Source organism: Ciconia boyciana, chromosome 5 (assembly GCF_034638445.1).
Source record: "Ciconia boyciana chromosome 5, ASM3463844v1, whole genome shotgun sequence".
In the NCBI taxonomy this organism is placed as follows: Eukaryota; Metazoa; Chordata; class Aves; order Ciconiiformes; family Ciconiidae; genus Ciconia; species Ciconia boyciana.
The window spans coordinates 7,171,538-7,184,247 of NC_132938.1; the positions used below are offsets into that span (position 1 = coordinate 7,171,538).

The following is a 12,710-nucleotide window of genomic DNA, read 5'->3' on the forward strand; positions in this document are numbered from 1 at the left end:
GGCTGGAGGTCAGTGGTCACCCTTCAATGTCTCCTGAAAGCAAAAATCCCCCTCCTCCCAAAGCAAAGCCATAGACTGATTTCAGGGCAGCTCCCTGGGACCCACCCTGCAGATGTGCCTGCAACGCAGCAGTTGTAGCACTGCTGCCCAGTTATGAGTTATGTATGTTATACCCAGAGTTAAATTAGGACTTTATATTAGGTAAAAACACTTCTGGGAAAGCATACACTAAAGCAATCAACAGCTTGCACATCTGCTCAGTTTCCCAGATCTTGCCACTGCCTGAAAAGAAGCCCTCTCAGCCCTGGAGCAGAGCTAATAAGCACTTTCCCATTCTACAACAGCTTTATATCTTCTACATCAGCCTGACAGAGTTTGTGCCTGGCAGCTGCAGCCTTACTGCAGTTCTTTATTTTATCCAATTACTATCTGCGCAGTTTAGTCTTACTCATAGCAAGCTGCCATTCTGCTGCTCACACTAAGTTAGTATTTTTTGCCATGGCTCTCTGACTCGTCTTGAATATAGCCCAGGTACCAAAGGTGCTCTTGGAGGATGCAGAGAGGAAGGGACAGGAGGTTCCTTTCAATCACAGCCTCGCTAGCCTCTTTCTTTTCACTGTTTTAACCACTGCATACCTGGTTCATCTCAAGCAAAGCTGCTGCGAAGATTACAGTGGCGGTTTTCTCAACAGCATGGTGCTTTTTTATTGGTTCAGAGCAGGCTGAGTCAGCGAAGACACTAGTTCTGCTTTGCTAAGTTGGCACTCCAAATTGGCAGTATTTTGTGTGTCTGAGCATGGGCATGAACGAACATAGGCTTGCCATGACTTAGCTGCAAAATACTAATGTATGTCATTTAAACGTATGCATGGGGTAACTTATACAGCAATGGATGAAGGTCAAGTCAAGGGATTGCTTGAGAGAACTTCACAAATACAGGCCCATGGAACCTGACAGGCTGCATCTGTGGTGCCGAGAACTGGCTGATGTCCTTCCAAGGCCACTCTCTGTCATCTCTGAAAGGTGATGGAGATTGGTGGAAGACCCCAACAACTGGAAAAGGGCAAATGCCAAACACATTTTCAAAAAAGGCCAAAAGTTCAACCTGCGGAAAATAGGTGGGACAGTCTCACTTTGGACCCTGGGAAAATTATGGAGCATGTCCTCCTGGAGCACATTTCTGGGCACCTGAAGGAGAAGGTGATGGGGAAGAGGTTTGGATTTAACAAAGGGTAAATCATGCCTGATCAACCCAATTCCCTTCTATAAGAAAATGACTGGATTTGTGGATGAAGGGAGAGCAGCAGATGCTACTTACTTTGACTTTAGCAAGCTTTCAACAGTGTCTCCAACAATATTCTTGTCTCCAAGTTAGGATGTTACGATCTGGAGGGGTGGGCAATTAGATGGGTAAAAACCTGATTGGATGATCAAGCTCAGAGAGTAGTTAATGGCGTGTACTCCTCCTGGAGGCTGCTAACAAGTGCAGTACTGCAGGGGTCTGTCCTGGGACCTGTCCTGTTTAACATCTTTATCCATGATCTGGACAAGGTGATAAAGTGCACTTTCATCCAGCCTGCAGGTGACACCAGGCTGGGAGGATCAGTCCATATGCTTGAAGGCAGGGCTGCCGCTCAGAAGGACCTACACAGGCTGGAGGAATGAGATGACAGAAACCTTATGAAATTCAACAAGGACACATGGAAAGCCCTGGACTAGGGAAGGAAGAACTCCTGGCAATGACACAGGTTGGGGAATGACTGGGTGGGGATCAGCTCTGCTGAGAAGGACCTCGGGTCTTGGGTAGGCAGCAGGCTGCACATGAGCCAGCAGTGTGCCCTGGAAGCAAAGGCGGCCAAAAAGCATCCTGGGCTGTATTAACAGGACCATAGGCAATAGATTGATTATACCCCTCTACCTAGCATTTTAAATGAGACATTTGGAGAGGGCCTCCAAGATGGTTGAGGGCTAGAGCACATGCCCTATGAGGAGAGACTGAGGAAACTGGAAACTTGTCCAGCCTGGAGAAGAGATTAATGGGAGATTTGATTGCAGCCCCCCAGTACCTGTGAGGAGGTCATTGAGAAGATGGAGCCAGGCTCCTCACTAGGGTCCATGGTGGGTGCATGAAGAGACACCAGGCATCAGGTGAAACAAAAGAGGTTCTGACTAGATATAAGGAAAAACTTTTTCACTGTGACAACACGCAAACAGTGGAGCAGGTTGCCCAGGGAGGTTGTGCAAACTCAGTCCTTGAAGATTTTCAAGCCCCAACCAGATAACATCTTGTGCAACCTGGTCTGACCTCAGAGCTGACCCTACTTTGAAGAGGAGATTGGAGAAGAGACCTTCTGAGGTCCATTCTAACCTAAGTTGCCGTATGATCCTAATGTATGTCATTTAAGTTTATCTGCAGAGTAGCTTATCTAAAAAATGTTAGACAAAGTTAACTGATAAAGACGAAGTTAACTGATAAAGAATGGCACAAAAAGAGTGTGGTCTGTGGCGTGTACATACTTCCCATTAAAAAATTCTTGTTTTAGGTCCCTGCTTCAGAGATATGGCAAAGGTTACAGCAGATATGCTAAGTAAACAGGCTGTTCAAAACCACAGTGTTGGAATTTAAACCAGCAGGTGATAAGTGCTTATACTTTATTCTGAGGAAATCTACTAATCTGCCTAAACAAAATTCAGGAAAAAATGACAAATTGTATCAGTGATTTTTATTGGGGTTTAAAGATAACTGCTAAAGGAGCTGCATAGGAATTAGTAATGTTCTAGAATAAAAAAGGCAAAATTTACCTAAGTTCAAAAGAAAGCTTGCTAAACAAATCTACAGTCTTCCTCCTTTTGCTTGGTGTTTTAGATTGACTCAGTTTCCATTTTAACATGGACATTTCCAGGAAGGGCTGGGGCAAGGGAGAAAGGAAGAAAGAAGCCAGAAAAGTCTTCCTTTTGGCTCAGGCTGATGTGATCGTATTTAATATTCCTGGGAGTGGCAGTCCACAGTCTTGTGGCCAAGGCACACCTCCTGGTCAGCTGAGCCATGGAGAAAGCTTGTGACAACCTCCCAAAGCTGCTTGTCACAGCGGGCTGGATGCTTTTCTCCTCTCAGATTGCTTCACTCCACATCCTCTTCTCTCTTAGACCTCTTAGAAAAACTTGTAGACATCTACGATCTCGTAAAATGATTTAAGGTTATACTTGCTCTCTATTACTAATGCTTTGTGGCATTAGGTAATTGCTTAATTGAGCATTTAGGAAAGCATTAATATATTTTTCTCTGCAAATGCATTATTAATATATACATTACAATCTCTGCTGTTAAGGCTTTGTACAATTATTAATAGATTTAAAACAATATGAACTGCATGAAAATATTTTCTTCTAGGAAAAAGAAACTCAAAAGGACACAAATGGTATCTGGTCTATCATCATTATAAATTACACATGTGTATTGATAATTCTTTACTCCTAATAGTCCTAAGTCTGTCTGCACTAGTTAAAATTAATATTTCTGTCCTGTTTCCCCTTAATTCACAAAGCCAACTTAGATGTTTGAAGAATAACAAACTGCTTTGCATCCACCATTTTGACCACTGACTTCTCCTCAATACAATGTATTATTTTCATCTAGAGCAGCACACTATGTATAACATTACTCCTTCCATCTAGGTCGTATTTAGGATTGTACTGACAACCTGCATTCCCCTGGAAGTGAGAAAGGCAATACACCTACAAGCATTAATTTGTTTTTAATACATCTGGGAAGAACACATTAAAGACTTTTAATGAGATATTTTTTCAAAATAGCAGGCAGTGCCAAAAATGCATGTGGGCTTAAACATAATACCATGGTACACAAAACGGTGAAGGAATTAAGGCAAAGACAAAAAGGAGGTGCAGAAACCCTACACAATTACTTAATGATCTGAAGTAGTTTGGGGAGATTATAACAGCTGGATGATCTGGGGTTGGGAGGTAATATTATCAGGCTCACTACGCTAAAATAATCATAAGTACATAAAAACCGATACTAGGTCAGATGAAAGCTCCATCTAGCCCAGCAGTTTCTGACAGCGGCTGATAGCATGTGAGTAGGAAGAGAGCAAGAACAGGGCAAACACGTTCTGTATTTCCCCAAAATACCTTCCCAGTTCCAGCAACTTGCAAATCAGGAACTTGCTGAGCTAGATCAAGAGTCTTTGGTGATTCTTCAGTTGCTTTTTAAGCCCATGCAAAGTTTTGGTACACACAATATCCTGAAGCAAAGACTTCTTCTAGCTTAACTATAGACTGTATGAAGCATCACCTCCTTTTGTTTGTTCTGAGCCTTCCAAGTTCTACTTTTGTTTGATGTACCTCAGTTCTCTGATAAGGTCTGATAAGTTAGTGAACAATCTTGATTCCTGTTCCTTATTTGGATCACTGAAGATTTTATATAGACTATGATATTATCTCCCCTCCCCTGCAGACTGAAGAGACCCAACTGAGTTAGCCATGCCCCATCTGGAAGCCCTCCTACTATTTCTGATAATTCTATTGAATTTTTTTAATCTTTCCCAGTTCTACCATATTATATTTCTCAGATGGGGATACTAGAACTGCACAGGGAATTCAAGACGCAGGTGCAACAGGGATTTATACAATAGCATAATTATTCTTTCTCTTTTGGTCTCTATTTCTCTCCTAATAAATTTTAATAATCCTAACAGTTCTCAGTTTCCATTTTGATCACTGCTGAGCCCTGAGCTGACGTTTTCACAGAACCACCTCTTATAACCCCAAGGCCTTCCTCCTCAGTGGTAAAAGTCAACTCAAAGTTCTGCAGTATATATGTAAAGTTAGGATTTTTTTTTTTCTTGTATGTTATCCTTTCATATTTATCTGATTTTAATTTCACCTGCCATTTTGTCACTGAGTCTATTAGTAACACAAAGTCATCCACAGTTTTTCTCAGTTAGCCCTACCCTGAATAGCTTAGTATCATCAGCACATTTTGTAAATCACTATTCACCTCCATTTCTATCAGTTATTCGTCCATGTTTCATATCCACTAGCAACCTATTATTTTACTTCCTTTAGGGAGGAATCTGACTGAGTGCTTTTGGAAATCATCATAGATGATTAATTGAATCTTTGCTGGTCCATGAGCCTGTTGACTTCTTCAAAGAAAGCTGATACATTTGTGAGACATGAATTTGCTTTACAAAAACCATAATGACTTCCCCTAAATATGTCATCTTCTCCATGTGCCCACTAAATCTTTTCTGTTCTTTAGCATAATTTCTACTTGTTTGTCTAGTAAGGACGTCAGGCTTCCAGGTCTACGGCTTCCAAAATCTTCTCTCAAATCCTTTCAAAAATCTGCAACTTGAGCAACTTTCCAGACCCCCCTGATGCCGAGGCAGTTTTAAGTGAGAAGTTAGAGACGGCAGTTAGTACCTGAACTACTTCATCTCTGAGCTGCTTGAAAACTTTTGGTTGAACAACATGTGGTCTCAGCAGTTGGCTACTGCTCATTTTATTAACGTGTTCCTTCATCTTTTATACTTATACTTTAATCTGAGACACATTTTCCCAATTACTCCCCTTAAAGAAGCTTCCCAGTATTGGAGCTTACCCAAGCTCATCCATCCCATTCACAAATGCAAAAATCCATTTAGCTTTTCTTCTATGGCTGTATCTTCTCCAGATGTTTCTTCTGCATCTTAATCTATTTGTCTTACACAGCAGTCAAACTCTGGCAGGCTCCCTGATTTGTTCCAGGAAAGACTTGCTATTATTTTTTCTAACTTTTGCAAGTTGACCCTTAAACCTCCTTCTGGCTGCTTATCATGATGTATTTAACCCATCAGAGGTTATAGTCCCTTCCTTTCCTAATTTGGATACAACTTCTGCTTGTTGAAGGAAGCCTTCTTCATCTAGTAATACCCCTTACCATGCGTCTTTTTCCGGTGCATTGGTTCTGCCTCCAGAACAATGGCTTTAAGCAGTTCCTGTGCCACCTGTGAAGACTTAAGTCTTTTAGATGTTCCTTTTAGACCCCTTTTAATCAAAGGTGTGTCTTGTTTTATATTGCTCCTCTTTTTTGAAAAGAAAGCAGAATACTACTGATTTTCTTTTTCTTGGTGCTACAAGGTTGTTGAATCCAAGGATGCTACAGTTAGTGCTACAGCATGGTTCTTTGTCAATAATATTATGACATTGTTTAGGTCCACACCAGGGATTGCCTTTCCTCTTCTGGCTTCCCAGCTAGCGGTCACAGACAGTTTCTAAACAGCTAGATACAGCATCACCCCCTCCTGTGACATTTACCCAACCTACATTTGAGTTGTTGAAGTCACTTTACGATTGTGTTTCCTGCCCTGCAGACTCTCTGATCTCCCCGCCTTGTTAGCTAGACTGGTGACGCAGTTCAAGTACTGCATTTTTCCTATTTATTTCTGGGACTTCAATCCACTGAGACTCCATCTTATTCATTGACAGAGTTAACTGGTAATTGGAAGATCCTCTAAGCTTTCTTTAAAATATAGCATCACTCATCCACTGGCACGCCTTGTCCTGCCTTTGTATTTTACATCTCAACAATATAATACATAACAAATTTGATTGTTCACTTTTCCTATTAGCTTTCAAAACCTGAGGCTATCTTCCTACTGAGATTAATAATGTTCTGGCTCCTGTCTCAGTTTTAAAGAAGACGGGCAGGTCATGGTTTCACATGCTGTTCATGGCAAGGGGGTATATGCATACTGCATAATTATTCCAGTAACTGGTCCTCTATTAGCATAGCTAGGGTGTGTGGCTTTCTACAGTGGCGTCCTATCTCCCTTATTTTGTCCTTAACTGTTTCTAGAATGTATTTCGATTTCTTTGTGCTGGCACTAAGCATCTTTCATTGCCAGTAACAGAAAAAATCATCTTCCAGGTAGGAGAGTGGGATTGGACATGAAGATGACAAATAGCTGTGTGGTTTTGCCTTTGTCCTCCATGCAAATTGGGCAGATCCCACCTGTACAGATGACTAATGTCATTATATACACAGTTCTAGGTATACAATCTATATATTGTATACCTAGAACAGGAGATATTGTATATCTCCTAACCAGAGGAGAAACTTCACTTTTTTAAATTACTGTGGAAAACAGCCTGTATTTTTAGCAACAAACACCTAGATACAAAAGCACTCTGTTGAGAAAATGCTTCTCCTATAACTACAGTGGGACTGTCTAAGCATTTCTTCTCTAGTACCACAGCAGTGTCACTATTCTGTAATTCATTCATCAATCAGAATAAACATTAAAGCATAACACAGCTTAATAAAACCATTAGAGCTGTGCCACAGAAATAATTACAAAGACTGGTAATAAGAGAGAGCCATTTACTTAAATGGAGCATCCTTTTAAAGTGATGACTTACCTTACCCCACCCATCAAAGTAGGACAGCTGGAACATGGGAAGCAGCAGAGTCCATGATTCAGGCTCTTTCCTAGGAGGCAAAATTGATGACTGAACCTGAAAACATTTTTCTTGTATGGACCTAATTATGCTCAGAGCTGAGATCTCTGAGGTCTCTGATTCAGCAGTGGCTTGCTCCTATTCACTAATAAAAACTGAAAGGCATCCAGGGTGCCAGTTCTCCTACAGAAAAGTAAAGTTTACGGAAATGGCTAGACACAAGCTCACAGTTAAAATAATAATACAGGTAAGAAGGCAATTCTAAGAAAACAACTTAGAAAATAACAGATGCGCGCAAATCTAAAACCAGAATAAATCATTTTATTTTAGCAGCTGGTGCATATGCCAAGGGGATGGTGTTCTCAGGCTTGCTTAAATAAAGATATAGAGGATAAATGTCGCGAGGCTTTCAGAAGTGTTCTGGTGCCTAACTCCCACTGATTCAGTGAAGAAGTGCCCAGATGCACTTAAAAACCCCTTTTTATGCCTAAACTGTATGTTTAAGCATCTAAATATCTCCGAGAATCACTAAGTCCATAATCACAAATTTCAGAGATCATGGGAACTATTCTCGTATAATGTTTGATGAGATGCTGCCTCTCTGCCCATCCACCCTTCCAGCATTGCCCAGTGGTGTGAGCTACATGCACCCTGCCGTGTGTACCTCTCGCGTCCAAACCTCCGACCATCGATCCGCTGCCTCGCCACGCAAAAGAGCGGGTGGTGTTTCAGAGCCCACATCGCACGGCAGGAGCAGGAGCCGGCAGCAGCATGGTCCACACCTCTGCCAACTCCCAAATCCAAACATATTTACTGCCACGATGCATTACTGCCATTGTCAAAGCTGCCGTAGAGACATACTTTCAGCAGCAAATATAGCAGCTGAAAACTGATCTGAATCTATTTCTAGCGCTTTTTCACTCTGGTGGAAGTGAACATGTTCTGAAATGTTTTCTGCTATTTATCTCCCCCCCCCCCCCCGATGCCATTTTTTCTCTTACAATGATGTTTTTTCTCGGATTTATTAAGGTTTTATTTCTGATCCACTGAGATCACTCCTGCATTTTTTTTAAGAAATTAATATAATGCATCTTTGTTGCAGCTGCTCTTCTTCAAGGCTGCTTGTAAAGCCTGGTTGTTTCCCAGCTAAAGCCCGATGAGATGGGCCCTGTGACACCCTTGTGCGTGCCTGGCTGTACAGTCGGGGTCTTCATTTGCATCTTCGGGCTTCATCTGAAAGTCCAAACCAATTAATGGTTGCTTGCAAGTATGGAGGACTAGAGTTAAGAGCTAATCCTAAATAAATCTTCTATCCTTGGTTATGCCAACAGCTGAAAAAATGGAGAAGGAAATACTTTGTTTCTGACATTTATATATTTTCTCTTGAATTGTACAAAAAGTGATCAAGGGTCTGCCCTGACTATAAATCAAACCACCAAACAGTCAACAGAACACAAAAGCGATATATCATCCATTGTAGAGACTGAAAGCCATTGTTTAGCAAGAACCGTGAAGAAAAGACCAATATACGGATAAAAAACACACCTGCATTTATATTGTTTAAAATTCAAAAGCATCTAAACCATCCTGCTTCAGGACATGAGCTCATCCATCCCTTGCAGTCAGGGAACATATATACCCGCCTGAAAATCGTGGTTGTTTCAGATCTCCTTGTGTAGCAGTTCTTCTCATAGGAAAGCGATGCGGACCTCTACCACATCATTCCTTTTTAATTGTGAATGACACCGCAGGGCCAGTTTTATCCCACCTTGTCTAAGAGCAAGCGTATCCCCCTCGGCTCTCCTGACATGGCCACCATAGAGTGTTATGCACTGTAATATCAGCACTCATATATTAGCAGCTGCTGATGTCTGGAATTGCTGTTTCTGTTTTGCAGCAATCATCTAGGTTAGGGAGCAATTTTTGGATACCATAGCAATAAGCCAGCTATTTAAAAAAAAATTAAAAAATTCCTAGCTAGCACAAGCTGTAATGACTTAATCTGTTTTCTTGCTTAATCAGCTCTCTCCCGCAGCCGGTGCCCAGGCTTTCTAGCTCTGCTCCAGTGGTTTTTCAGCTCTTTTTTTTGGTGGTTCAACATGTGACTTCTACACCCATGGTCAGGCAGGTCGACAAGGTCGTTTCTCCTCTCTTGCAAGTCAAGCAGCCATTTACACGAGTCCACCACTACATCAGACATTTTTTAATGCTTATTGTGGTAGCGTTGGGCGAGTCGTGTCAGAAAAACGAGTTTCCTAAGACAGCTTGCGGAGAGGCCTGAAAACCCTCATGCACCCAAGCATGAGGTTCAGTCCTGGGAGTATAAGGCACAATAAAAGCAGCTAAAATGCTGTGGTTTTGAGACCGATCTCTTTTTCCACAGGGAGAGGGTGAAGGCGCTGCACAGGCAGCGAGGAAACAAGGTGGTGAGGCAGGGGATGGCCGGGCTGAGGGGACGGGGGGCGCAGGTCCCCCTGTATGGCCCTGTCGCTGTGTGTGTGTGTGTGAAACCCCAAAACCACGATTTCTTGAGGAAAGAAAGGTCTGGAAAATATTCATTTTGGGAAATAACACCACAAAAGGCTGCGGAATAGGGAGGTTGTGGCCCGTCTGTCGGTGCCCGCCCTCCCTCACCCCGCTGCGCCCACCCCGCCGCCGGCTCGGCGCTGCCTCCCCTCAGCCGCGGGCAGCGCAGGCCCCGCTCCCCCCGCCCCGCTGCGGAGCCGCGCTCGGCCCCCATTGGCTGCGCTCCGCCACGTGCCGCGGCGCCACCGCCCCCCGCCGCCCCCCTCCCTCCCTCCGCCGGCTCCCGCGGGGCCGTTACCTGCGGCGGGGCCGCGCTGCCCGCCCCCGCCCCGATGCGGAGGCGAGGCGCCCGGACCGAGCCCAGCGCAGGTAGGTGGCGGCGGGCCGGCGGAGACCCGCCCCCCGCGGGTATGAGGCGGCGGTTTGGGGTAATTTGCAGGGGGGAAAGGGTGGATTTTTTTGGGGGGGAGGCCGGTGCGGCGGCTGCGGGTGTGGGGAGCTGGGGCGCTGAGGGGGGCGTGGTGGTGCTGAGGGGGCTTTGCCTACAGAAGCACCCCGGGAGCTTCCGTCGCTGCTGAAAAGGGTCTGAGGTGCCGCTGAGGCGTGAAGGCACCAATGTCTGGGGGTGTTTTTTGGGGGGGCGATGAGTCCTGGAGGTACTTACGTGCCACGGGGCCGCCGCTCCCTCAGCGGGCCGGGGGTGCCCGGAGGCCTCTAGGGTCACATCCAGGCCAGGCCGCGCCGTCCACCCCGCTGCGATGTGGGGCTGAGGTGTTTAGGATGTACCCACCAGCGCCCGTGCTTTGAGGCTTCTCCCAGGGAAAGCGAGGAGACGCCGGGCCGGGGAGGTCTCCGGTCGGTGAGGTGGCAGCTGCGAGTTCTCGAGCAGATGGGCGATGGAAGTCAGGTCTGTCTTGGGCCTCTCCTGGGAGGGAGAGGAATGTAGTTGGGGCTGTCTCGAGTTGTTCTTCTGAAATAAAGGTGTATCTATATATATAAAGAAAACAGGCTTCTGCTTGTCTTTCTTTGAGTTGTGATAGCCTTTTTGTGGGTGATTTTGTCTTTTCCCGCTTGGAGCGATGCAAATGCAAAACAGAAATTGCTTCTGCTGTTGCTGCCAAAACCTTTTTATTTTCTTCAGCACTAGTCAGGAAAAAGAGTTTTTTGTGCTGAGCTGCCTTTTTATTTTTCCCTCCTATTTCAGTAGATAAGATCAAAATATAAGGCTGATGGAGGGGAGATGTTTATTTTGCAGCTCTCTTTAGTTATGGAAACGAATGGGAAATGTTCATAAAATTACTGGAGGTAAACAGCTTTCCTGTGGTAAATGGCTGGTTTTGTCTGATTCTGAGAAAAGGGGTAAATAAAAATGCATATTTTTTACTTTTCTAAAGCAAACTTGTTGAGATAAATGCTCTTTATATGTCTAAAGTAGACACGTTTTTAAACGCAGCTTACGACAGGACTGTACAGATGCAGTTTAGGAGTGGTGTGCGGTTTTCCTGCCGACTGTGTTATTCCATCTGTTTTGCTGCAGCGAGGTTACTGTTTCCCTTCTAGATCATGCACCAAGAAACCTTGAGCTGTCTCCCAAGCCCCCTGCTAGCTGGACAAGAGGCAGCAAATGCGGAGAATCTCATTGAAAGGTCAAAATGCAGCTGGAGAGTTAGTGCATGCAAGTGCTTTGCTGCGTTGGCCACTTCCTTGGGGCTGATGAGAAATGGGCTCATCCTGCCTCTGGTTTCCTGGAACTTCTTGGGATTTAGCATTCTCCCTTCTGTAGAGTTTGGTTAAATTGGCCAAATGATTGACAAGCAGTTACGGACAGGATGTAGGAAGACAAAATGTGATAGCAGAAACTTCCTTTCACTGAGGAAAATGGGCTAAAAATGTTTAATTTTGTTTGCTTTACATAGATCTGTTTAGGTGACGGATACAGAACGTGCTAAGATTGCTGCAGAGTTGGGGTGTTTGGCGGGCGAGTTATTTTGTTGAGATGAGAGATCCTGGAAAACTTAAGTAGGTCTTGAGTTTTGATAAAGGCTAAGTTACTGAACAAGACCCACCCAATGCTTCAAACTTGTCATGGAGTAATTTTCAAATTACAAGTGAGTCTGAATGAACCTTACTCAAACACAACAGATTAAAGCATCCCCAGTGGGTGCATCCAGCGCTTCAAAACCGCACAATGGTAATTCAGACATAGGACTTCTGGATCATGGAGGAGTCCCCCCAGTTGCAGGCAACTCTCTCTCATAAGGTCATGCATAAATTATTAAGGACTTTCTTAAAACTTGTGTAGGCTGTTATTTTCCGTTACTCCTATGGGAAGGCTGTTCCTTTACTGCTAAGGAATTTTTTGCTCATAGTCCATACATATATTTATGACCACTTTTTCCTGTCTGCTAACATTGTTCTTCTGCTTGAATTGTTTGCTCTTGGCATTGGTGTTTACATGTTTGGTGTATCTAAGGACAAACTCTCAACCTATTTTTGCGAAGCTAGACCAGCTGAGCTCTCTGTTCTCCTTGGGAGCAGCTCTTCCTTCACGTGTCCCACCAGTGCTCTCTGTAACCTGTTAGGTTCTGAAGTCTTGAATTCAGAAGTTACTCACTAAAATTGGTTCCAGCAACATTCTTTGCTATATTGCAATTTCCTTTTAAGCCTTTTCTTCATGGGAGGCTTTTGGGATCTCCTCTTTTGCTTCTGTAGGCTCAAGTGTG

At 44.0% G+C, this 12,710-nt stretch overlaps 1 protein-coding gene across 15 annotated transcripts in view; it reads left to right on the top strand.

Annotated features, from left to right (window-relative positions):
• The first annotated feature begins 10,245 nt into the window (after positions 1 to 10,245).
• ST3GAL5 (ST3 beta-galactoside alpha-2,3-sialyltransferase 5) overlaps positions 10,246 to 12,710 on the top strand; it is a 77,363-nt gene continuing 74,898 nt past the window's right edge. For 12 of the 15 annotated variants that reach the window (XM_072861938.1, XM_072861949.1, XM_072861951.1 and 9 more), the window contains exon 1: positions 10,252 to 10,356. In XM_072861938.1, the coding sequence (XP_072718039.1) occupies positions 10,320 to 10,356 (37 nt within the window). In that variant the 5' untranslated portion in view covers positions 10,252 to 10,319. Of the gene's footprint in view, positions 10,357 to 12,710 lie in introns of all 15 variants that reach the window. The other 3 variants (XM_072861942.1, XM_072861944.1, XM_072861947.1) reach the window with 1 other exon arrangement.